The sequence below is a fragment of the Elephas maximus genome, chromosome 23 (assembly GCF_024166365.1).
Source record: "Elephas maximus indicus isolate mEleMax1 chromosome 23, mEleMax1 primary haplotype, whole genome shotgun sequence".
In the NCBI taxonomy this organism is placed as follows: domain Eukaryota; kingdom Metazoa; phylum Chordata; class Mammalia; order Proboscidea; family Elephantidae; genus Elephas; species Elephas maximus.
In genome coordinates this window covers 29030212-29057432 of record NC_064841.1, presented here as the reverse complement: position 1 = coordinate 29057432, position 27221 = coordinate 29030212, and the positions used below count along the sequence as shown (strand labels likewise).

At 42.9% G+C, this 27221-nt stretch overlaps 1 protein-coding gene across 3 annotated transcripts in view; it reads right to left on the bottom strand.

Annotated features, from left to right (window-relative positions):
- Positions 1-26764, bottom strand: part of TNIK (TRAF2 and NCK interacting kinase) — a 481587-nt gene extending 454823 nt beyond the window's left edge. For all 3 annotated transcript variants that reach the window (XM_049867710.1, XM_049867708.1, XM_049867709.1), the window contains exon 1: positions 26682-26764. In XM_049867710.1, the coding sequence (XP_049723667.1) occupies positions 26682-26738 (57 nt within the window). In that variant the 5' untranslated portion in view covers positions 26739-26764. The remainder of the gene's footprint in view (positions 1-26681) is intronic.
- Between the last annotated feature and the right edge of the window lie 457 nt (positions 26765-27221).

Below are 27221 nucleotides of genomic sequence, written 5' to 3'. Positions count from 1 at the left end.
AAGGAACCACTAATTCTTCATCTACACTGCTGTTTAGCACCTCCCCACCACAAAACTGTTCAGGGTTACTTGAAATTATTTCAGTTCCATGAAACCCCCCGCTCCCCACCTTGGTTCATCCTCCAACCCCATACAGCTAGTCATCCACCCTGGTGGTCCTACTAAATATATCTATTTTTATATCTGATTCTACCACTACACTTTGGGCTTCTTGAGTGCGGCATGTACACCAGTCATTTGCACTGTGCGGGACTGTAGTCGGCTCTCAAACTGTTTGAAAAACAATGCTGGTGTTGAATACGTTGAATATTTATTGTGCATCATTCGTAATATGCCAGGCACTGTCCTGACTACTTTATAGCAATTTTTGTAAATTCCTGCACTATCCCTGTTATTATTATCTCCATTTTATAGATGTGGACACAGCTGAGACAGTTTACACAACTTGCCCCAAGATGCAAAGCTAGGAAACTGGAGAGCCAGGATTCAAATCCAGACAGTCTGACCCCTGACGTAACTTCTAAGCTATTCTGCTTCCTGTGACCTTGAAAACAAACTAGATAAGCCACAAGCTCACAAATGAGCCCAAATTATTTTATGGTTACTTTTCATATCATTCACTGTCTGTAGACTCACCAGAAATGTTCTGGCTAAATTCACTGCCAAAGGAATCCCAACGAGGGGCCACCGTCACTCATTTATAGCTCCTGATTTTAGAAGGACTGAGAACAGGTTGAAGATCTGAACAGCTCGGAACAAATCAGCAGCAGAACAGGCAGTGCGTCCATCCTATCATCCTTTTCTCCTTCATTACACAAAGCCCTTGGTGCATTTGCCTCCTTGGGACCACTCAGCCAGGTTGTCAAGAATCGCAGCACTCTGAAAGAATGTTGTTCCCCTCTCCTTTTATTACCACCCCAAAGCCTATAAAAACTTGGACTCTATTAGCTCTATGTTTATAGCTGGAATTTCTACTCATTATCACCTGAGAAAGGAAGAGTCAATTTAATACCCTCGATTTTAAAGAGTCTATCCAATGAAGGCAGAGTCCATTACAGTCATATCAGCTAATTACTGTGAAGTGCAGCAGTCTGCATTTGGAAAAGAAAAAAGTACCCAAGCTTAGCAGTACAGAGTATGGGAAACTGGATGATAGCCTCTGATGCTGAATTCTGTTTTGCAGACCTGATGAAAAAGCTTCCCCCTCCACCTTTCCTGTTCCCGGAATGCCATTTGACAGCTGGAAGAGGGAGACCACAAGAGCCAGTGAGCACTCACTAAAGCTAATCAATATTTAAAAGCTAATAATAAAACAAAGAAATGGACAAATGTCAGTGTGGGCAGACAAACGCAAGGGGATTTTTCTTTACGCCTCTGAGACATATTTCTAGGCTAATACCTGCAACTTCTTCTGAGACGCTCTGGGGTTTCCAGATGCATGAACCCTGGTCTTTGATGTGCTCAAGCACCTCAGCCTCCTTCCTTCTGTTCCATACCAGGTTGGGCACGTGCAAGCTTCTCTGCACAGCACTCAGGAAGGCAGGAGTGAGTCTGCCACCATACTCGTCCCTTCATTCCCAACTCCTACCAGGAAACTGAAATCTATGTATCATCTGCTGCCCACACTAAGAGGTGACCCTTGAACTTCATCTGACGCTCCTGTGTGAAAGAAAATCCTTCTTTCTCACAGGCTTCTTAGAAGTAAACTTGAAAGGTTCCAAATGACTTCATTTAACGGAAATCTGAGTGCCTACAATGTGCCATGAACGACAGGTGCTGAGGAAATCCAGGGATGGATAGTCAGCCAATTCGCCAGAAAGCTATCCCATCATGACGTAACACAACGTCCTCTCACTCTGCTTTCCTGCTAGTTGTTGGTGAAGCTGCCTCACAGTCAGTGCGTTTTAGAGCCTGTTAGGCAGAAGCAGGAGTATAACTACTGCACGTTCGCAATGACTTGTCTCCAATAAAAACTCAACCATGTTTCATTTGCTGAGCTGGTGCTTTTAAAGAGGTTTACAGTCTGATGTGTTAATGAACCACTTTAAAGTCTGAAGGAGAGACAAAAAGCAACAAGTAAAGGCCACACTTCACCATCTCAGGGCCCCTTTCTGCTTCTTTCCATTGGACTTCAGAGGCCCCTAGACTGTTTCTAATAATGTCAACATTAAGTCCCCTAGTTGCTTAGAACACAGGTTTTTCAGTTTCTTAGGAATCACTGTGCCCCCTCCTTAAGGTTTGATTTCCCAGTATTACAAACCCTCCTCTTAAAGGTTGAAAACACACCAAATTTAGAGCCAGTCCCCTACTCATTCAGGGCACAGGGGCCACAGGATCCAAACTGATGACTCCGTGAATATATCTTACACAGAATTATGTGTCAGGCATAATGCAAACAAGCCATTATTCCTGCCCTTAAGAAGCCTGTAATTTAAAGCTATCAGTGCTATAAGAAAAATAATCCTAAAATAAAAAAGAGATGGGAGTGATATAAATAAAGTGTGAACAAAGCAAGACAGAACAACATAGGGGAGATAAAGGATAACCAGAGGATCTAGATGATGAACTAACTGTAACTGATATGCTTTTCACAAGAAAGTGTCTTAGGCACAGGGGTTTTTGTGAACTGATAGGATCAGGAAGGGAGAGTGTGTTTGTTGGATTATCCAGACCACGTGACAACCACGCACAGTGGGATCTGTGTTCTGACCTCTAAGTGGTGCAGAGCTAGCCCTCCATTCTCAACCTCAGCCTCGGTCCAGCCCCACCGAGCAAATTTCCAATCAAAATTTCAGATTCCCAAGTCCCTTCTAAGTCAGGAAGGCACTTCTCTAAAGAGCAGATACAGGAGTTCCACACTAGTTAAGTATTTTCACTCTTTATTTGGAAAACAGGAAGTCACAAGAGCACAATGCTTACATTCAGAAGTTTTAAAATCACACCAAGCTGGGTTCAAAGCCAGGCTCTGACATTTTCGGCAAGACACTTAAGCTAAATCTCAGTTTCTACATCTGTAAAATTAGAAGAAAAAAACCAGATGCCATTAAGTCAATTCTGACTCATGGTGGCCCCATGTGTATCAGAGTAGAACTGCACTCCATAGGGTTTTCACGGTCTGCCATTTTTTGGGTAAAGATCGCCAAGCCTTTCTTCTGTGGTACCTCTGGGTAGACTGGAATCTCCAACCTTTTGGTTAGCAGTCAAGCATGTTAATGATTTGTACCACCCAGGTACTCGAAAATTAGAATAATAATAAAACCAAAAACCAAACCCATTGCCATCGAGTCAATTCTGACTCATAAAAATTCTGACTCATAGCGACCCTAAATAACACATATCATAAAATGTGGCTGCATTAATAAGAGACTTGTAAAATAATTAGCCCAGTGCCTGACACATAGCAAATGGTCACAAAGAATATTAGCAATTAATATTGGCATAGCTATTACTTTTATTATACAAATTATGCCCCAGATCACTGTCAAGTACATCTGTGTGTTGGTGACCTGAGACTCAATGTCTTGATCACATCAAGTTCTAGGAAGTGAAAAGCTGACAATCATCAAATCCTGGGCCATAAACTCCTCCCTGAAAGTCTTGCCCACAACCAAGGCCAGCCTGAGCCACCAGCCCGTGCAGCATCTGACACAAGCAGTCCACAAAGCTAAGCATGGGTTCAGTTCCCACTGGTTTTATGAAAATGCTACCCTGTGTTTCAATTGCTCAGAGGGAAGGGCCATAGTCTCCCCACCTTCCCAGTCTCACTAAGGCTCATGGTACTGTAGAAACCTGCAGGCTGCTCTTTCACACTTGTCATGTACATAATATGACAGCGTGCATGGCTTTTTTCTGTCTCTTGTTTTTATGATATCCAAGACCATGTCGGCCCTGGGTGATGACCACAAGGTCAACTGGCTCTGAGCCCCCATTTGTTCTGGAAACCTCCCAAGCCTCCTCTCTTCCACACATTTCCCAGAGGGTGCTTTCCTGGCCATAGCGGCTCCGTAGTTTCCGGCAACTCATTCCTGGTTTCTTATCAGCCTCTCATGACCTCTAAGCCCCCCACTACCCACCCTCCCCAAAGAGCTCTGCTACCACAAAATTGGAGAATTCTTTTTCTCAAGTGATCATGTCACTGAACTTTAAGCTACGGCTGCTAACCAAAACGCTGGCGGTTCAAATCCACTAGGCACTCCTTGGAAACTCTATGAGGCAGTTCTACTCTGTCCTACAGGATTGCTATGAGTCAGAATTGACTGGACGGCAACAGTTTTGGTTTGGTTTTTTTTTTTTTTTTTTAAATGAGAAATAGCAGAAGACATTGTCTAATTCTTCTGAGTTACATTTTGACAGAAGAATAGCTGTTCACTACAGGCCGTGTGAAGTGAAGACAAGGGAAGTAGTGACCACATGCACTACTCCATCTCACCAGCTAGACTGCACCTTTTGTGTTTACCCGTGTATCTGGGGCTCTGGCATCGCGTTTTGCTCTTGATAGGTGTTTCACAAATGAACGAGAGGCCTGCATCATCTAAGTGCGTGTCAGGAATTGCAGTTTATCATAGTTTCTTAAACTGCAGGACATCATGTGGGGTCTGCAGAGCTACAGGCTTGTCAGCCCCATGCTTGACTTATGAGCCCTGGTGGTGGTTCAAACCCACCCAGCAACTCCATGGAAGAAAGACCTAGTAATCTGCTCCCATAAAGACTACAGCCTAGAAAACCCTATGGGGTGGTTCTACTCTGTCACATAGGGTCGCTATGAATCAAAATCAACTTGAAGGCACCTAGCAACAACGACAATGGCATGCTTGATTTACTGAATTAGAATTTGCATAATTAACTTAGTTGAGTCTTATGCAGTCCTATGCACTGAGTTAGAGCACTGATTTCAAACTGTTTAACCCCAATACCCTATAAGAAACACATTATACACTGTGACCTAATACACACATATACAATATGTGCATGCTGTTTTTCTCCTCCATTCTAATTAATTTTTTCAAAAGCTTACTGAAACCCAATACAGTTACTCTACAACTCATTACAATTTGAAAACACTGGGTTAGTGCACAGAGGGGGAGTGGGACAGTGGCTGCTGATGTACAAAATAGATAATGACCTTTTTATTTATTTATTTATTTATTTATTTATTTTAAGTTAAGGAGTTGAGACTTAGGCTGGCAGTCAGGAGAAGCCATTCATGCCATTAATATATGAGATACAAGAATAAAAAAGACCCAGTTCCTGCTATATGGAGCTGGAGCTTACAGTTTCCTCCAGGGATGGAAGGGAGAGGAAGGCAAACAAGTAAAGTACCTGTTAACAAATGGCATACTGTGATGGCGACTGGAGACAGTTCAGGTAGAGGAGCAGCACGCATAAAGGTAGAAAGGTGAGAAAAAACATGAAACATCCAAGGAATTGAAGTAGTTCATAAAGAAACATTTTGATCAAAGACTCTACAGAAGAATCCTGATCAAAAGTGGGGAAATGTCGAGCAGAATTTCAAATTCTTATGGAATCCAGACTTCTAGAACCATAGAGGTTGGAGGAACCTCTGAAACTATTGCCCTGAATAATCTTTAAACCTTAAACCAAAAATACCCCCTTGAAGTCTTCTTTAAATCAAAGTTTAGCTTAATTAGTAAAGAATGTCTGCCTTGAGCATTGTCCTTTTTTAAAGAAGTATCTACATGGGATGGAACTGACAACAGCAATTCGAATGATTAGATAGGAAGCTTAGAGGCCAGCGGGCAGTGCGTTTATGTTAATACGGGAGGAGCAATTCAGAAAAGCACGGTGAGAATGGTTGCATAACTTGAAGAATGTAATCAATGTCACTGAATTGTACACACAGAAATTGGTGAATTGCTTCATGCCTTGCTGTGTTTATTTTCAACAACAATGAAAAGGAAAGAAGGGAGAGAGGGAGGAAGTTAGTTCAGTAAGGAATGGTTTTCGACAGGAATAAATATGCTAGTCCTGAATGCAAAGTCCTTCTTTCTCTGGTGAAGAGATAAGGTATCTGAGCCTCCTTAGCTTGAAGGAAATTATTATGACCACATTTGTAAAAGCCCTTTGGTATAAAGGATGATATGAACCTAAGTACAAAGGTGAGGATGGGACCAGAGTCCCCCCATCACTCAAGGTATTGAGGAGATGGCCTTCCTAGAAATACCATAGAGTGACCAGACCAGAGAACTTGCCCTTGCATTTTGTGGTGCTGGTTTAGCTATAAAACAATGTCTCAGGCATATTTTATTTTAACAGTTTTACTGAGGTGAAATTTATATACCATAAAATGCATTTTACTACAATTCAATTTTAGAACACTTTCATCACCCCAAAAGATCCCTTGTGCCCATATGAAGTCACTCTCTGTTCTCATCCCAGGTCCCAGGCAACTACTAACCTATTTTCTGTCTCTATAGATTTGACTATTCTGGACATTTCATATAAATGGAGTCATACAGCATGTAGTTTTTGTGGATGATTTCTTTCACTCAGCATGTTTTTAAAGTTCATCCACGTTGTAGCACGTATCAGTACTTCATTCCTTTTGAGGCCAAATAACATTCCATTGTATGGATACAGCTTATTTTGTTTATCCAATTCATCTGTTGATAAACACTTAGGTTGTTCCCACTTTTTGACTACTACGAATAATGCTTCTATGAACACTTATGTTCAAGTTTGTGTGCGGACATGTGATTTCACTTCTTTTGGGCAAATGTCCAGGAGTGGAATTGCTGGATCATATAGTAAATTGCACCTGACACAAGCCATGGCATTTCCAATCACCTCATATGCATGCAAACGCTGGACAATGAACAAGGAAGACCAAAGAACTGATGCCTTTGAATTATGGTATTAGCAAAGGATATTGACTATACCATGGATGGCCAGAAGAACAAACTAATCTGTCTTGGAAGAAGTACAGCCAGAATGCTCTTTAGAAGCAAGGATGGCTAGGCATTGTCTCAAGTACTTTGGACATGTTATCAGGAGTGAACACTCCCTGGAGAAGAACATCATGTAAGGTAGAGGGTCAGTGAAGGAAAGGAAGGCCGTCAGCAAGATGGACTGACACAGTGTCTGCAACAACGAGCTCAAACATAGCAATGACTGTGAGGATGGCACGGGACCAGGCAGTGTTTCATTCTGTTGTTCATAGGGTCACTATGTGTCCCGACTCACAGGCACCTAACAACATAGTAACTTTATGTTTAAAATGTCAAGAAACAATGTCACTGTTTACATTCCCACCAAAAATGTATGAGGGTTCCATATTATTTACATCCACAAGCATATTTTTTAATTCAGATTTATGTGTATTAGGGCATAAAGCATAGTCTGAATAAAGTTTTAGCTAGTAGTTCCACAAGCTATGGCATTCAAATGGATCTGTAATTTATTTACATTCCAATTTCACTGGAATTTATGAAAAAATTATCAGAGATGTCCATTTGAAAACTTTAAAACCATTCATTATCAAAAGGGAATACTAAACAACAAAGTGAACCTAATTCTCATAGAAAATTTGACAAAAATATTCATCAACAGGGAGTTCTCAAGGATCAAGCAAGGCAAATCAGAGTGTACTTGGCCCACTAATCAGCATGTCCATGGGGCCAAAATCCTAACTGTGAATCCTACAAAGCAGCAGCAAATTACAAAAGGCAGCAACCACAGCCAGGAAACAGAAAAGGAGGTCAGAGAACTCCTTCTTTAAATCTGATGCAACTTGCATTGTAGGTGATGATATACAAAGAGAGACCCTGCTCCCAGAGAAGGCAAGAAACAGACCTGGTCTCAAGGGGACTGGGAGCACAATAGTCACAGGAATGCCCCCTGCTGCTTTGAAAACCCCAGGTACCTTTTACAAACATACACACAAATTAAAGCAGGGGGTGGGAACCAGAAGAGCTGGCAAGAGCTTTTTGGTTCAGAGACCACAAAGGGACGCAAAGCTTTCAAACCCCTTTGACATCCACCTTTTCAACCTAGAAAACAAACCCCATATCTGAGGCTTTGATCTCTGTGTTGCTCATGTTTTACTCTAAGCGTCATACACATGTCACTGAATGTGTACAATGTCCTGTCTTCACAGAGGCTTCCTCCTTGGGAGAAACCCTTTCTGTTCCCAGTGATGAAGACCTAAGATAATTATCCTCTAGCACTTTTCTGGTACAATCGGTTCAGTGGAGGTTTAGGTACCCAGCTGGTCAGGTCCCAGGAGATTTCCCCTGCTAATTTTCAGTCAGTCAGGGAAAACAAAGGAGTAACTAAGATTGGGTTACTGTGATTTTAAAGAACACTGTTCTTCCTCCCTTTCCTCCCCCTTCCAAAGGAAAAAAAAAAAAAGTGTATACGTCTGTATTTCACACTTTTGTATCTGCTCTTCTCCAAAAATAAATGCTGTTTACATACAAGAAATGATGACTACAATACCAGCACGACGTATAGCTTTAAAATACTCACAGAGAGAACATACATATTGTTCAGACAAAAGAGTGTCTGCGTGCAATATTCCTTCTCAGAGAAGCACCTGGATATTAAGCTTGAGGACAGCAGAGTAGTACTTTAGTTTATTTTTATGGTAAGAGAACAGTTCTCTGTGATTGGTGCTAGAGCTACCCGTTGAAAGAAGGCAAGAGAGGATGCCTTTCAAGGCACAGCAAACTCTTGACTTCGGTCTTATCAACCATTTCAGAGTAGGACGCTAGCACGGAACTACCAGGGCTCCATGTTTTACTCAGTCTCTGCCCTCTAAAGGAGTTCTTTAAGAGCTGAATTGAAAAACCGCAGCACTCCCTAATTCGAAGGACCCTTTCACCCATGCAAAAGGCAGTATAAATTAAATTGGGTGGAAAGGCTGAGAAGACATTTCAAATTTGTGGTTTCCTTAAACAGAGCCTATGATACCACCACCTCTAGGAAAAAAAAGCTGCCCAAATGTGGTGCAGGTCAGAATTTTTTGCATGATATAATTCACTGCCTTGTCTAGAAAGCAATTAACATTTTGATAAAAATGCTTGAGCGATTTTCTGAGACTTTAATAATGTCAAGGCCTCTTCTGAGAAAGTTGGATCTGTCCCCTTAATTGTCAGTATTGCAAAAAACCTAATAATTTTTAACCAGGGATTTTTTTATCCCATCTAATGATCTAACCACCCTTTTTCCCTGTAAAATAGGTCTTCCCAGAGATCTCCAAATTCGCTTTCTCAAAAGCAACGCATATGAAATAAAATTGTGATACATGCTCCTTATCAATTTGTGTACAACGTTGCTTTAAACAACCAGGATTGCCATCAACCTTGCCCCAAGTAAACCCACTGTCATGGAGTCGATTCCAACTCACAAGACCATAGAGGACACAGTAGAACTAGCCATAGGATTTCCAAGACTGTATATCTTTAATGAAGCAGAGGGCCACATCTTTCTCCCTCAGAGTGGCTGGTGGGTTCAAACCGCCAACCTTTTGGTTAGCAGCTGAGCGCTTAGCCACTGTGCCACCAGGGCTTCTTCCTTGCTCCAAACACCATCTAAATTAGCAACACAGGCCATACGTGCAAAGAGGAAAACACACAAATTCATGTCCAAAACAGCAAGAATTAGTTAGTACAGCCAAACTAATGACATTTCATTTCTCTACTGTTTTTTTTTTTTTTTTACTGCATTTCTTTATGTTATATCCTACTGTGGAGCATAATCTATTATTCTCAGATCAAAATTACTAAACCACAATGCATAGCCATTCTTCCCCACACTACACCACTTCATTTTCACTTACCAATAGAATTTCATCTAAGGCACGGCACAAAATGTCCTGAGGAAGCCCATTTTGTAATTTTTTTTAACTGTACTTTAGATGAAGGTTTCCAGAACAAACTAGTTTCTCATTAAACAGTTAGTACACATATTGTTTTATGACACTGGTTAACAACCCCATGACATGTCAACACTCTCCCTTCGGGACACTGGGTTCCCCGTTACCAGCTTTCCTGTCCTCTCCTGCCTTCCAGTCCTTGCCCCAGTGCTGCTGTGCCCCTTTAGTCTCGTTTTGTTTTATCAGCCTGTCCAATGTTTGGCTGAACAGTGAACCTCAGGAGTGGCTTCAGTACTGAGCTGAAAGGTTGCTCAGGGGCCATACTCTCAGGGTCTCTCCAGCCTCTGTTAGGCCAGCAAGTCTGGTCTTTCTTTTTGAGTTGGAATTTTGTTCTACATTATTCTCCAGCTCTGCCCAGGACCCTCTGTTGTGATCCCTGTCAGAGCAGTCAGTGGTGGTAGCCGGGCACTATCGGAATGTACTGGACTCAGTCTGATGGATGCTGTGCTAGATGTGGTCCATCAGTCCTCTGGACTAATCTTTCCCTCGTATATTTAGTTTTCTTCATTCTTCCTTGCTCCAGTGGAGTATCATAGATGGCCACTCACAGGCTTTTTAGACCCTAGACGCTAGTAGCTTGACCATACTCAGTGATGACCATACTCAGCCCTTAAGGATCAAAATCAAGCAGAGGCATCAATAAAGTGCAGATGTAATCAAATCCCTCCATCAGGCTGAACTGAGATGAACAAAAACAATGAAACAGAATACCAAACTCTAACCTTCCCATCGTTGCATAGGTTTTTCAAGCCTAGTCAGCATTAATGTTCAAATACATAACTTTTCTTATGACCCTATTTTGGATTTAAGTGCATTTATTTTTTTTATATCTGCCAGGTGCTCCTTGGAAACTCTATGGTACAGTTCTACTCTATCCTGTAGGGTGGCTATGAGTCACAATCAACTGGACAGCACTGGGTTTGGCTTTTGTTTTATATCCAGATTATAATCACAGAGAGTATTTAATTAGGTAACGTTTGCAAGTACTTTGAAGATATAAAGTGCTCTATAAATGCTAAGTATTATTATTATTATTATTTAAATACACTATGCAATTACTGCTTACAACCAATTCCACCCACCACATTGCTATAATTTGATTACAGGAGGCTAAAAAATACCTAGAGGTAGAAATGATGAAACCACATCCATATGAAGCTCTGGGTTTTTACCCTAGGCATATATAATTTATAGGCATTTTTAATGGAGGGTTAGGTTATAAAATCTAGTAAATAAGGCTATTGGCCTTCTCAAGAATGACAACCACATAGTTACACCAATTTTAATAGTTTCTGACTTATAAACCAGGTGAAAAGTAGACTTTGGTTCAAAACACAGGGCTCCTTACTCTTTTGTCTCCCAGCTCTATTTTCCTTTTTCTCCATTGTAACCTTAAAATATCTATACCCATCTGAAACAGTGTAACTCAAGGTTTTTATTTTAATCATTATCAAGTAGAGGAAAGCTGAAGAATGGCCTCTCCTATATCATGGCTTTTGGTACATCCCACCGTCTCTTATGATCACCAAAATTTCTGCTGTCAACAAGTAAGAACACACACCTGTTAAAAAATAAAAACAAAGAGATTTATTGAAGGTTCGAGACAGTCTAAACCAGGGACACTTCTGATCTTATGAAGTGAAACCAAATGCTCCAAAATGGTGGAGTCACATAGGTATATTTATGAGGTAAAAACACAACATTCTGACTGAAAGTTGCAAGATTAGGTAAGCAGGAATGAGACAACCCCAAGCAGGGCTTTGGTTGGGATTGATTAACAGAGTATATGTGAGTTAAAGTGATGGGGTATATGCACATAATTGTGGAATTACTCACTCACAAGGGGGATGGGGATCACAAGATGATTGCTGGGTGGCCAGGGTCTTCTGGTTCCACCCAGCCAGAGGCCCAAGGTCATATGCATGTGAATGTGAAGTCAGTCTGTTAGTTTCACCCAGCCAGACACCCAAGGCCATATACAGATGAAGAAGTCAAGGTGACATTCTCAGGAAGGCAGAAGTCACAAAATGCAGTCGGGCCTACACCTGAGATAACCACTCCAGGCACGCCAGGCAGTGTGGAACACTTGCACACTGTGCTACCTAATTCTTAAAAAATAGAAGTCCTTGAACCTGATTCCACATATCTTCCAAACATACTTAAATGATTTTATTAAAAAAATGACAGGCAATGTAGTGAATTACTATTGCCCTTCTAGCCATAGGTCTTGTAACTCCCACCAAACGACTGGCTGGGAGAATGCAAATGAGATGCTTGTGGCCCACCAAGGGGACTGGCTAGCTTGCTAATAATGTAAATCAGATACATGGTACACTTGTGAGGGTGGGGGTATTCAAATAAGATATATGGAACCCCATAGAGGGTATTGGTCAGTTTTGTCATCTTGCTAGGCTTAAAAGAGAGCCAATCCCAGAGCAAAGGGGGACCTGACTATCACCAAGCAGAGACAGGAGCAGAGTGTTTCATTTAGACCCAGGATTCCCATACTGAGACCCTCCCAGACCCAGGAGACACAGAGAGAGAGCTGTAACACTGCAGACAGCGAGATGGTGAGAAGCAGTTGCAAAGAAACATCGGCAGCAGAGGCAGCAGAACCAGGAGACTTGCAGGAGGCGGCGTGGTGAGCTTCCTGGTCCAGGGAGTGAGAAAGCTGAGTGCCTTCCAGCAGAGGGCTTGCTGGCAGAGTGGGATGCCTCCAGGCACATAACTGAGCTGGGCTCGCTGACCCTTGGAGTGAGAAAGCTGGGTGTCTTCAGGCAGGAGGCTTCCCGATGGAGTGAGGTGCCTCTGGGCACTTGGTGGCAGAGCTCGGCTCACCAGCCCATGGAGTAAGAGAGCCGATTGCCTTTGGGCCAAGACTTAATAGCAGAATGGGGTGACTCCCGGCAATTACTAGCGGAGCTAAAAGAGCTTTGTAGGGCCTGTCTGAGCAGGGCAGAAGCCAAGGGGCCAGAGATAGGTGTGCCTATGGTCATGGCTGAGAAGAGGCTATCCTGATCGAAGAACTGTATCCTGAGTGTTCCTCAGCCTGAACTGTAACCTGTAACTTCCCTAATAAACCCCATAATCGTATTTGTGAGTTGTATATGGCCACTGCAATGAATTATTGAACGCAGCAAAGAAGTAGAGAATGCGTTGGGAGGGAAGGTTGGTGTCAGAATTGGTAAAGATCGCAGAGAGAGGAGGCATGTCTGATCTCTGCCTCATAAGAATCAGCCTTGGGCTGTTGATATTGATTCTCCTTCCCTCTCCTGAAGTCAGAAGAGGTCAGCCACCACCCCCACTGCATTTTTACAATTCCCTATACATGCTGCGGAGCCCTAGTGGCCCAGTGGCTAAGAACTCAGCTGCTAACCAAAAGGCAGTTCAAATCCACTAGCCACTCTTTGGAAACCCTATGGGGCAGTTCTACTCTGTCCTATAGGGTTGCTATGAGTCAGAATTGACTTGATGGCAACGGGTATACATACTGCACAAGGAAATCACTGCTGATCCCAAAATAGTTCACATTTTGTTTTTAGGTTTTTAGACAAGAGAAAGGAAAAACAACACATTTTGAGCTGTCCTTGGCTATTAAAAAAATGAAATCATAGAGAAGAAATACTTTTGAAATAACTTCTAAAATAGCACTATGCTCATCAAAGAGAAGAACTTGTGCCCAAAGTCAAATGGTTCTGGGAAATCTGTGAACCCCAGGGAAATAATATGTCAGATGATTCTGATATCACAACAAGTTCCTTAAGTCAAATGATGGCCATGTGAATCACTATGGGCAATGGTTTCAGGATAGGTGAGTCTTAGCTCACCATTTATTAGCTCTAAGGCCCTGGGTAAATTGTTCACTTTGTCTAAGCCTCAGTGTGCATATCTGCAGATGACACACACCTACTCCAGAGGAAACTGTGGTGAGAATTAAATGAGCTAATAAAGAGTAATAATAGCTAAGAAGTATACCCAAAAATCAGTTGCCGTCAAGTTGGTTCCGACTCATGGCAACCCCATGTGTGCACCGTAGAACTGTGCTCCATAGGATTTTCATGGCTGTGGCCTTACAGAAGCACATCGCCAGGCCTTTCTTCCAAGGCATCTCTGGGTAGGTTCGAACTGCTGATCCTAAGGTCAGCAAATGAGCACCCAACCATCTGTGCCATCCAGGGACTCCTAATACATATACAGCGTTTAGTAGATGCCAGGCACTGTTCTCAGAGATCTACGTTAGTAAGTGCTTTAATCCTCGACAAACTTATAAGATAAATTCTATTATTATTCTCATTTTATAAATTAGGAAACTAGGACTAAAAGTTAGGAGACTTGCCTAAGCTCACATAGGTAGTAATAGCCAAATTGGGACTTGAATTCAACCACCTGCCTCCTAGATCCACACTCTTAACCACCACATCAAGCTCCCTCCTTAATATAAAAACAAGTGTGCTGATTGGCACAAAATACATGCTTAGTCAGTGGGATGGATTGATACTCCCCTCCCCATCACTTCAAGAGAACCTAGAAAGTTGTAAATCAGCACTACTCCTTTTTTAGGGTGTCTCACGAAAGACGGCTCTTGTCATGATTCTTTTCCTTCTTCTGAGCAGCCCTGAACTTGCCTGGCAAACTTCCAACAGCTGTGCTTAATCTATCACTTTTCTTCGACCTTTACCCCCAAGGGACCTCACAGTATCCTAACATTCCCAATTCTATGTATTCAATTAAGTTGTTGTTGTTGTTGTTAGTTGCACTCCACATGAAGTACCTCATTTAAAAAAAAAAAATGGAATGGCCAGGTTTGGCAGAGATGTTGGGAAACTGGCACTCTCATACACTCAAAGTGGGAATGTACATGGTTACAACCTTTTTGGAAGGCAGCCTGACAATGTCAAGAGCCTTAGAAACCACTCATACGCTTTCATTCTAAATCTTACTTCTAAGAAGTTATCCTGAGAAAACAGAGAAACGCACAAAGATGTGTACAAGGATATTTATCAAAGCACTATTTACAAGAATGGAACAGTTGTAACTAACCTAAAGCTTCATCAATAGGAATTGGTTAAATATATTATGACACATCCCTACAACAAAGTGCTAAGCAGTCGTTAAAAGACATAAGACTGGAAATTTGAACACCGATTGAACATTTGAAGAACCTAAAAATTACATGTTAATTTTTTTAGGCATGATAATGGTACCGTGGTTATATATTTTTTCTAAAGAGTATCTTGTAGACAGACATACTAAAATATTTACAACTGAAATAATACTTCAAATTAATATGGGGGAAGTAGTAGGGGTATAGATGAAACAAGATTGATCACCATTGGGTAATTCTTAAACTGGGGCTCATTATATTATTCTGTCTACTTTTATTACAATGGCTTTATTAAGATGTAATTCATATACTATAAAATTCACCCTTTTAAAGTGTATAATTAAGCGATGTTTAGTATATTCATAGAGTTGTACAACCATCATTACTATCTAATTTTAGGACATTAGCAGTAACTCCCCTTTTCCCCTTCCCTCCAACCCCAGGCAACCACTAATCTTCTTTCTCTTTCTATGGATTTGCCTATTCTGGACATTTCCCATCAATGGAATCGTAGAACATGTGGTCTTTTGTGACTGGCTTCTTTCATTTAGCATGTTTTCAAGGTTCATCCATGTTGTAGAACGTATCAGTGCATTCCTTTTGATGGCCAAATAATATTCCATTGAATGGCTATACCACATTTTGTTTATCCATTCATCAGTGTATTGATATTTGAGTTGTTGCCACTTTGGGGCTACTATGAATAATGCTACTACGGACATTTGGGTACAAGTTTTTGTGTGGACATATGTTTTCAATTCTCTAGAAGTAGAATTGCTGGGTCACATGAGGGACTGTCAAACTGTTTTCCAAAGTGACTGTACCATTTTGCATTCTTACCAGCAATGCATTCTAATATCAACTCAACTTTTATATAAGTTTAAAATTACCCATGATAAAGTTTTAAAAATTATGCCATAGAAAAATATTAACATGAGAAAATGCAAATTAAGTCCAAAAAAGTTTCAGAAAATATATACAATATGATCTTAATATTTTTAGCTATCTATTTAACTATGCACAGAAAAAAATTGCTAAGCCATATAACAAAATGTATCCATGGTTATCACTGGGAATCACGATTGTGTATGCGTTGAGAGTTTCTTTCTCTCTATTTTCCAAATTTTCAATGATGCCCATGTATTGCTTTTATAATGAGACTAAGAAAAAGCCTTGTTTTTTTTTATTTAAGCAAATTTTTAATAATTCAGAAGTCCACGCTGCATTTTCTAGGCCCTGGACCTCCAGGGGTCATCCTGGTTACTCAATGCAGCAAAGACCCTATAATTGGATTCTCTCTGCACATAGGATGTTAATTTTTTATTTTCAACAACTAAAACACAACTAATTATCTATATTGATTAACTTTGATGTGATCTCCTCTACCATCAAATTAAATAGATGTGGCTACTTCACAATGGAGCATAGGCTGTGCTAAGCGTGTTCAGCACATGCAAGCACCTCGATAACCATCTTCGTATCCACATTTTGTTACATTAATTTTTGTGTGGTGGGACTAAATGATCCACTAGAATGTCCAGGCAATGTCACTGAGAGTTGAGGTGTAGTAAGGAGAATGGGGAAACCCGCATTCTAGACCCAGCTCTGCCATTGGAGTTTCAAGACAAGGTGCTCCTCTGAGCTCAATTTCCACCTACAAGAGATCCAAATTTGACAAGATGATGACTAAGTCCTAGACACAGAGAGAGAGAAAGATGGAGAGATTTTTCCTTTTACCATTATCTTAATAGTTTTATGGCTTTATCCTATCAGTGCCTTTTATTAGAAGCTGCCTCAACTCACTATTTGCAGGTATAAAGTGTAATAAAAAAAATGAGGTCCCTTCTAAACAAATTAATTTTATTTATTCAACTGATATTTATTCAATCAATATTTATTATGCACCAGGCACAATTCTAAGCACTAGGAATATAATTGTAAATATGCAGGCAAGATCCCTATTCTCAGAAAGCTTAGGTTCCAGCAGAAGAAGAAAGATTAAATTTTATATATATATATATATTCAGTCACACAATTTTAAAGACAATAAACACTAAACTGGATGGTCATAGATACACTTGGAAAGGAGTATTACTTTAGACATATACATCACGAAAAGCCTCTCTGTGTGGTAGGCAGCCTCCAAGAGGGCCCTCAATAACTCCTCCTTCTGGTATTAATGCTGACCTAGGTAACGAATAGGATATTGTAGAAGTGACAGTGTGTGACTTTCAATATTAGGTCATAAAAGACATTGTGTCTTGTGCCTTGCTCTCTTGGATTGCTCACTATGAGGAAAGCCAGCATCATGTCAGTAGGATACTCAAGCAGTCCCTGGAGAGGCCGACTTGAGGGGGAACTGAAGCCTCCTGCCAACAACCAGCATCACATGCATAGCTGATCTTGGAAGCAGATCCTCCAGCCCCACTAAACCCTTCAGAAGACAGCAATTCATACTGACATCTTGAATGCAATCTCGTGAAAGACCTCAAGCCAGAACCACCCAGCTAAGCTGCTGTTGAATTTCTGACCCATAAAAACTGTGAGAGATAATAAAGGATTATTGTTGCTTTAAACCACTAAGTTTGGAGTAATCTGTTACGTAGCAATAGGTAAGTGACACAAGAAACATCTGATGGAGCCCTCCACGTGAAAATCTGGCGACAGAGTTTTCTGAGCATGGGGAACTACAACAACTAGCTTGACATGTTCAAAAAATGTAAAAGACCAACGTGGCTGGAGTGTAGCGAAAGAGGCTAAGTGTGGTATAAGACTGTTCTCTCTACCCAACCATTCACACCTTAAGTGTAGAGACCACACCAGTGTTGTCTTAGCAACTAGCAGCAGTCAATAAGCATGTGAACAAATGCATAAATGAAAAAAATGACATATGAATGCTGGATAAAATGTGCATTTCTTGCTCCTATAGTTAATCACATTTCACAGAATCAGAGAACACTGAACTCGCTCAAATTTACACTGCTGATGTCCACAACTCCTTCTACTATATTAATCAAACAAATGTCAGTATTTGTATATATAATGTGTGCATACATATGTGTATATGTATGTGTGTGTATGTATATATACATAATGTTAAGGTCTATGAACTTTCAGTTTGATCCCTACAGCCAAATTCTTAATTCTGCTGATTAAAAGGCAGTTCTCAAAAATCCATCCTTACTTCAGAGTCTGAACTAAGGTAACCAGCACTATAGGGCACTGCCCAACACAAGTCACCATCAGCCCTCAGGCCCATTGTTCCATCTCCAAAACCAAAACCACATTTCAAATTATAAATCAGGACATAAAGGTTGGAAAAATCAAAACTCTTCTAAAAATGAGGAAGATATATTACTTTCCATGGTAATTCCCAGCTCCTTGAGGTCCACAGTTTGCATACCTGGTATCCCCAAGACCTAGAATAAGAATCCATGGCTACTTAAACACCTTCAGTCCTGCCTCTAGTTCCCTTATATGTCCTTGGATTTATCACAGAAGAACGACAGTGCAGGATGTCACCTCCAGCATTTTCTGGCCCAACACACTCATCTTACATGAGAATAAACTGAGGCTCAGAGGGTGAGGTCAGAGCCAACACTATGATTCTGGACTTCTAACTACCAGCAGGGCTTCTCTTCACCCAGCCTCACTCTCTCCCACATCCTCTCCACCCACTGCCGGCTCTATCAAGACAAAAACTCAACATCATCGGCCCCACTCTATCACCATTTGATAAAAACAGTAGTCGTAAATGGCATGGACACAGTGGAAGGATTGAAACACATTCCCAACACACACAGAGGCCTTGGAATTCTAACCCACAGCATTTAAAATTTCTCCGAATTTAGAATATGGAGAAAATGGAGGGAACATTTTCCCAAGGAAATTCTACAAAAAGGGATGCCTTTCCAGGGACATGGATTCCTCTCCAGGACCAGGCATTGTATTCCTGCAAATCAGCACCCCCGGAATTGTATTCTGTGTGACTGGCAGCCCCTGCAGCTGTACCCTACATAAAAGGATCCCTGGAGTAGTGCAACATGGAGTAGAGTATAATTAGCATCCCTTGAAGTTGCGCTACGGTTAGTACATTGTCCCCACCTTTCTGGAATTTCTATACTCTCTCTACACAACACCACCTCCAGCCATCCTAAAAAGGCCATACATTATATATTCTGTCAGCTCAATATAAATTTACTGAACACCTACTGTGTAACAGAAACTCGTGGGGGATACTAAGTAAATCAAATATACATACTGCCTTTAAGAAGTTCATTGTCTAGTAGTGAACATAAGCCAAGACAGAAAGTTCTCGGTGTTGTGAAAGTGGTGTGAAGACAGTTCTGAGGGAGTGTGTCCTAAGTGGGAGGGATAATTTTGATCTCATAGAAATCAGGAACAATTCTATGGAAAGGGTGGCACTTGCGTGGTTGGGGCTAGGGCAGCAGACACAGAAAATGTTAAGATAGTGTACCCCCTAAAGAGCATCCATAGGAGAAGCAAGTGGTTCCCTCTGAGAGGAGTGGAAGTTTGTGAAGGAATGGTCATTAAAACTACAGAAATGGGGTGGAGGTAAGACAGGGAGCAAAGGCCTTGAGATCAGAGGGTGCCTGTTTGAAGAACAGCAAAGAGGCTGGTGTGGTTAGAGGAGAAGCAAGTAAAAGAGAGACAGGCTATACTACCAAGGAGGTAATAGGGGGCTGGGTGTGGAACCTAGAGACTTATTAAGACAGGGAACAGGAAAAAAAAAAAAAAAGGTGGAGGTAAGACAGGGAGCAAAGGCCCTGAGATCAGAGGGTGGCTGTTGGAAGAACAGCAAAGAGGCTGGTGTGGTTAGAGGAGAAGCAAGTAAAAGAGAGACAGGCTACACTACCAAGGAGGTAATAGGGGGCTGGGTGTGGAACCTAGAGACTTATTAAGACAGGGAACAGAGGGGCCCCCAAATCTACAAACAAAGTAACCTGAAATGGGCCAGGGCAAAGAAACAAAGCCATTCCCCAGAACAGTGAGGCAGGGTATCAGAAAATAGCCCACAAACTTCTTTAAATGTGTCTTTCAGAAGCAGCTGGAGAAAACCAGCCCCAGGGACATGCGCTGAACATCCACCTGTCACAGCTGTGTGACCCTCCACCGCGGGCAGTAAAGGGTTGCTGCAGCAGCCGGGATACTGTGCAGGCACGACACCCCATAATAAGTCCTTTTTTACCAATCCCAGAGGCCTCCAGGACAGGAGCCATCTTAGAAAGCTGCTGCAAGAGCACCGTAGTTAACATATCCCCACCTGTGCCTATGAATAAACATGAATCTTCCCCACCCCCCACCAAGAACTTTTAAAAACCCAGGTCCGTCTTTTGTTCTGTGAGACAGGGGAGTATGCCTTGCGCTCTAGGCCCTCCTTGTCTCCACTTGCAAGCCTCTTCAATAAAGCTTTGCTCGTGTAGAAAATTCTAAAATTCTATGTGCCTTACTGCTCATTCTTGACCAGTGAGAGGCAAGAACCTTATTCTGGTAACAGAGGTCCAGCTGAATTATAGCTGGTATTGACACTATACTAAAGGTTTGATCAAGGAAGGTCTTGAATCAGAAATACCCAGATTGAAACTGTGCTGGGAAGATTAATATGGCTGTAGTGTCTGAGAAAGACTAGAGGAGGGAAGACTGGTGGTAGAGACATGGAAGGTGGGTCTTGACATAGATGCTGCCCAAGGGAAGGCAACCACAATGGCTGCAGGTAAGAATGGAAATAAAGGGACTCTCAACAGATACTAAAGAGAGATTTTTAAGATTGGAGAGAAATAAAATGTGTTTTGAGACACCTGAAGACAGCTGGGCATGTAAAAAGAAGTGGATTGAGAAGCATCTTTCTCCGCAGGAAATAAGCTTCCAACCAGAATGGAAGAAATTACAAGCGGAATTCATCCAACATTTTCTATTTAAATCCTCCTTCTCTCTCCACTAGGATCCTTGTATTCATATGCGCAGAATAACATCTCATTCAAAAAATATCACCAAGATTTTCTTGGAAGTCTCAGCACACCGCTAACAAACCAGTTTAGGCCCTGTGTTCAGATCTACTTTCCCCATAGAAATGGAAGAACCAATGTGGCAATAAAGCATCTTTCAGACTCAAATTATCGCAAATGCTATCAGAAACAATGAATTAGAGACCGGTCGCACTGTGGCTCAGCTGGGCACAGCAGCCATGATTCTATCACAGTAGCTCAAAGCTAGGTGGACTTCAGAACTATCACTGAAGGAAGGAACAGTGTCGAAACAAGAAGGGCAGGGAAGATTAATTCCAGGACAGAGACAGAGAAAAAAGAAAGGGCCAACCAGCAAGACTCAAAATGACAAGATTTCAAAGAGCCTTACAGACAAAGGGGAAAAACATTATTTCCATGAAGGAAAAACCAAAAAGGAAAAGCGTTGGGTGTTCTTTCATCAACAAAATATAACATGACCTTCTAAGCAGATAATTAGGCAAACGATAAACTATGACTTCGAGTAGCTCTTGTACTAAAGATTATTCAGTTAATAATGAATACTGGAAATGATTATGCACATTTTTCTGATGTTCTGATAACTACCAGTACACCCTATTTTATTATAAGGCAATGTCATTGTAAAGAATACACCTGCTTAACATCTGTGAAAAACAACAAACGTACCTAATGAAAAAACTGCAATGTTATTATCATTTTAAGCTATTGTTATCTTATCAATTTGTACAACTTTACTGAAATCTCACTTAAGACCAAATTTAATTATGTAGACTGCGATAATAAAATAATTATGTTTCAAGATTTCTTTAAGTCTCTTGAGATCTCTGATCACAAGGTTTTAAATACTGGGCTATTAGTGTATCATTTTAGGTGCCCCTCCTCTCCAAAAAAAACATTTGAAAAGGCACAGGCATAATAAATTTGTTCATATTTAAATAATGGTTAATCCATAGGTAGGGGAAAAGGTTTTTTTAAAAAGTTTTGAGGAATAATGTTCACACTGGTTTAGAAATATGCTAATCTCCAAAAAGCTTCTGGGCAGAGCTCACCTCATAGCCAATCAATGCTGATGCTGGGAAGAAGATCAGTCCAGACCACCAGAGAAACAGTAAGTCGTTGTTAGTTGCTGTCGAGTTGATTCCAACTCATGGGGACCCCATGCGAACACAGTAGAACTGTTCCATAGGGTTTTCAAGGCTGTGACCTTCCAGAAGTAGATGGCCAGGCTGATTTTCCAAGGTGCCTCTGAGTGGGCCTGAACCACCAGCCTTTCAGTTAGTAGTGGAGCCACCCTGGGACACCAATGTTCTTTTTAGGTGCCATTAAAAAGAGGCAGGTCCTTCTGATACCTTTTGGACAGGATCATTCTGTATTAGGTGCAGTCACTAGAATCAAACGTTGGTGGAATCAAGTTTCCCATAAAATTCTTTTAATCATATAACAACATATCTGTATAATGATTTACAGTTCTCAAAGCATTGCCATAATGCTTTATTTGATTTTTGAAAACAGCCTGTAAGGCAAACAGTTATTATTATTCCGATTTTTAAGGAAACTAAGGCTAAACCCAAAGTCACAGACTATTAAGACGTAGACACGGACCCCAGGAGCTGGTGCTTATTCCACTGCATTTACTCATCCACTCATTCACGCATTCATTCATTCAACTAACAAGGACTATGGACTCCAAGATGAACAAGACCTAGCCCCTGCCCTCCAGGAGCCAAGAGAAAGAAAATCCACACCAATTAAAACACAAGCATAAAAATTGTAGCACACAAGGATGTGCGCAAGGCGTCAAGATGAGGCCACTTCTAAAATCTGGGTTTCAATGAGGAAGGAACTGGCTAGACCCAGAAGGGAGTGAGGGTCGGGTGGAAAGACATTTAATTCTGTTCAACTAGAAAAGTGTATGCAAGTCCTGGCAGATGCTGAGAGTATGAGGTCAATGGCGGCCAAATGATGGCCTTGAATGCCTTCCCCTGTGGGCCAAGCTAAGGACAGCCAAGGTGCTCAGGTTCAGAAATATGCTTATCTCCAAAAAGCTTCTGGCCTGAGCTCACCTCATATGTAACAGAGCATACTGGTGGCAAATTTCATTCCTGATGTCTTGAAGCAAGAATGACTCAAGCCCTGGGTTTGAATGAGTAAATTGTTTTCTGTAGCCTATATATGCACACACATTTTCATACACCCACAAGGACAGAGTTTATATTCGTAATACTACATATAATATACGTACCCACACTGATGATAGAAAGTGTGCACAGAACTCTAGAAACCTCACACGCAGAGGTATCTAAACAATATGGATGTCTAATCTGACCCTTGTGACGGGTTACTGAGAGAGGTCACCTGTGCAGGACAACCACCTATCTGTTCTAGACGATTGAGATGGTCATTTGCCTCCAGTGGATGAACTGAAGGGGGCTAGACAAGATGAATTCCAAAGGTACCCTGAAGCTCCATGGTTCTGTGTATCACCAGTTTACATGCATGAAGCAGCTTCCCCGTTTCTCAATAAATAAAATCCCATAACCCTGGTGAAATTTTTCCTCTCTGCCGCTTTTTGTGCTCAAGCAGAAAATGTATTATTGATTTCTGATTCAGCCACAGACGATGTGGCTTAGAGAAAAGAGCACTGAATGAGGAGTCAGGAAACCTAGATTCTCTTCCCAAACGTCCTCCTCCTTCCCCCCTTCCCAGGGGCTGTGTGACCTTGGACAAGGGGCTTCACCTCTCTGGGCTCCAGTTTCCTATGTGCTAAATGAAAACAGTGGCTGAACTCTCCACAATTCCCTTCTAGCTCTAAATCTATGAAACCATCCCCCCACCCTCCCAGACTTAAGGCTTACCTTTGTGAGCTCTAGAAATCGGAACTAAATAAACCGGATTTGAATTTTCTATTTTCTAACCAAAGAAGATTCTGCTTTCATCTCACTTTTAAAAACCATCCAAATCTTGCATAATTTAAATGATCAGTGCTGTCATCGGTTGCTCTGGTGTAAATTATGCATTGTTACTATTTGGGGAAAATTTAGACTGGGTCCAGTCTAGGATCACTGGCTGAGAACAATAAGCCCCCAAAATGAGAAGGGACTAAAGGCCTCTCCAGACAGGATCTGGTTTTAATGCACTGAGCCCAGGGCTTATAAAAAGGGCCTTGACTGTGTACATTGAAGAGTCACTGAAACAGCATGGGACCCAAAGACTGCAGCTAATTCTCCTAGAAGCCACTGACCTTGGCTGCATTTCAGGGGTCAGGCATTCCTCAGGAGGTTCTCAGCACCAAAGCTCTTCTGAGGGTTTGGGAACGAATGAGACTTCTCAACTAGATGAGCCCACCTCTCCTAATTTGGGAAGGCAGATATGATCTGCTCTCTGATTTGTGGAGATTACCTATGTGGCCTTTGAACCCACTCTCGGCTGGCACACCCCACCTACCACAAAACAGTCCCTGACCCCAGCCCTCCAGAATGCAACTGTTTCCACACCTACATGCAAGTCCTCCAGCCAGCAGTGCTCCAGTCTCTAGGGCCAGCTGTTGCCCTCCCTGCCCACACCTCGGGGCAGGCAGAAAAACAGGCAGACCACTAAGCCGGCAGCCCAGGCCACAAAGAGCAATTGCAGTGAGCCGTAGAACGGTATCTTTTCGAAATACAGATCTCACAAGCCCTGGTATCCTAATGTGAAGTGTCTCCAGGCCAGCCCAGCGAGCCCTCGTGGTTCTCACAAGCCTGCAGGCTCTCTGCTCTCTATCTCAGAAAACCTTCCCCAGAAAAAGCCCACTGGTGACAGGTCAAAGCCTAACTTAAAAATCACAACACAGTATTTCATTAGAGGAGTGATGTAGATGTCTCGATTCTGGCTTAGGGAAATCACCACAAGCCTTGCCCATTGTCTGAACCCCTCTCCTTTTACAATTTCCCCCACCTTGAGGTCTGGCCCATACATCTACCTGCTTAACCCACCGGCAGCTACTCCTAGTACAGCAAGTAGGACAAAAGAACACACACAGTCCATCAAACAGGAGGACAAGGACTTGGTCAAAGCACCCACCCTATTACTAACTACCCCCACCCCCAGCTGCCCGGAGGCAGCGGGTTCTGAACATGGCATTTCAGCCCCAGGGAAATCACTTACTGTAATAACGCACGAATGAGCTTTTGCTACCCAACTATCAGTACAGGCAGTTTCAAACGGCCCCCCTGTTCCTTCACAACCCCCGGACTGCCTTCCTGAAACCTCATCTCTTGAACTAAAGTGGAGGGGGGGAGGGGGGAGCCGAGTTGGAACAAAAAGGAGGGAAAAAGGAGGGAGGCTAAGGAAAAAGTACAGCTTTGATAACAGTAGTCGCTCTTAAAATACCCTGGAGAAAAGAGGCAATGTCAGAAGTACTAAAAAGACTCAGGTAAATGGTCCCAAGATTTAGCTTCGATCTAACAATGTGTTCCTCAGTAGGGCGTGTGAACTTCAATCTTGCGTGTCTCGGTGTTGAGAGCCACCATCAATTTAGCCTCACCCATCCACCATGTATCAAATATATCTAGTCACTGTTATTTTTCAAGGGGGAAGGGTTCAAGAGAAGAAGTCGTCCTTAAATTGGTGCCCAATCTTTTCCCCCAGACCCCGCTGCTGCCGCCACCCCCATCCCTCACCCTCTTCCCTGCAGGCAGCATCTAATTAAAATGGCAAGAAAGCTCTGCCCCCTTCCCTTGAGTGTGTCAGGATTGGGGGTTGGGGGTAGAGAGGCGTCGAGGCTGCACTGGGATTCCTGATATTCTGCTCACAAAACAACAGTAAAATGGATTCTATACCAGTGATGTCTTAGTCAATACAATGAAACTGCGTCGGAGGCAACTCACGTGAAGGTAAATTCAAACCAGTGGGGCTGGGGGGAGGGAGGTGCTCTACAAAGAACTGGCCACAGACAGAAGGAAAACACACACACACTCCGGGAGTTCCGGTGTGACTGGAAAAAAGCGGAAAACACATCCCTTTCACCTGCTTAAGTTTAGCCATAAAGCTGAAATGTCACAGCCCCAAAGTCAGAAACCACAGGCTGGGCTGAGTTAAAACCACAAATAAAGGTGAGTGGCAGACGGGCGTTTAAGGGTGCGCCCAGAGAGGGCCGGGGCGCGGGAGGCAGGAAAGGGGAGGCTGAGGGCCGTTGCCATCCACAAGGCAAGCACAGCAGTAACTGCCCCCGTGGAGCGGCAGGTTCGGCTTCGTGGGTACAGTCAGGCTCACAATGTCATCTTGCAGGTAACTGGAAAACGTGAGGCCAGTGCCTTTATTCACGCTGCTTTTTTTTTTTTTTGCAGAAAGGGGCAGCCGGGTGTCGCGCCTTGGCACGAGGCGACCGCCCGGGGTGTCCACACACACACCGACGAGTCTTTCATTTTAAGGCTCTTACACCCGTCTACGATAAACTGGCGTAAGCTCCACGCGCTCTCGGGGGAGCCTCGGTCACAGCCAGAGGGGGACACGTACCGCACAGACCCTGCCCTGGGGGCTCAGCAAGAGCACCTGAGCAAACCCCGAAGAGAAACGAGAATCCACGTTCCCTCCCGTCGCATTCTCTCGCCTCTGCCCACAGCGCGAGCCCCGGTCCACGCGCCGAGCCCGTTCACCCTGACCTAACCCACCGGGAAGAAATCAGAAAAGGTGTTCTGCTCACCCTCAGAGCCGAGAGATCGATTTCATCCAGGCTGCGAGCCGGAGAGTCGCTCGCCATGTCTACTTGTTCGCCGGGAAATGGACCAAAACCCCTCCGAAGCTTCTGCCCTGGAGATTCCACCTTGGTCTATCTCACTCGCGTCTTCATGCGGGTGCAGCGCCAGAGGCCCGGGCCCAGCCTCCTCCGCCCACCCCGGCCCCACAGCGCCGAATCCCGACCCTCGGCGCGGCCGTCCGCCGGGTCCGGGAGCTCGACCTGCGCGGATCTCCAATCCCCAGCCGCGGTGCGTGTGGGCTGCGCGCCCTGATCGGCTAAGGGCGCTGGGGCTGCGTGGGTGTATTTAAATGGGACATGCTTCTTTGCTTGTGCGTGGATGGCGGCTGCATTGGCTGTTATAATGAGACACATCAACTCCTCCACTCAGCTGGGGGAGTGGGGGTGGAGAGCCACACAGAACTGTCTATCACCGCTTCCTGGGAGGAGTAAAGGGGGAGAGAGAAAAAAAAAGAGGTGGAGGAGGCGTGGTCTCCGGCGGAGGAG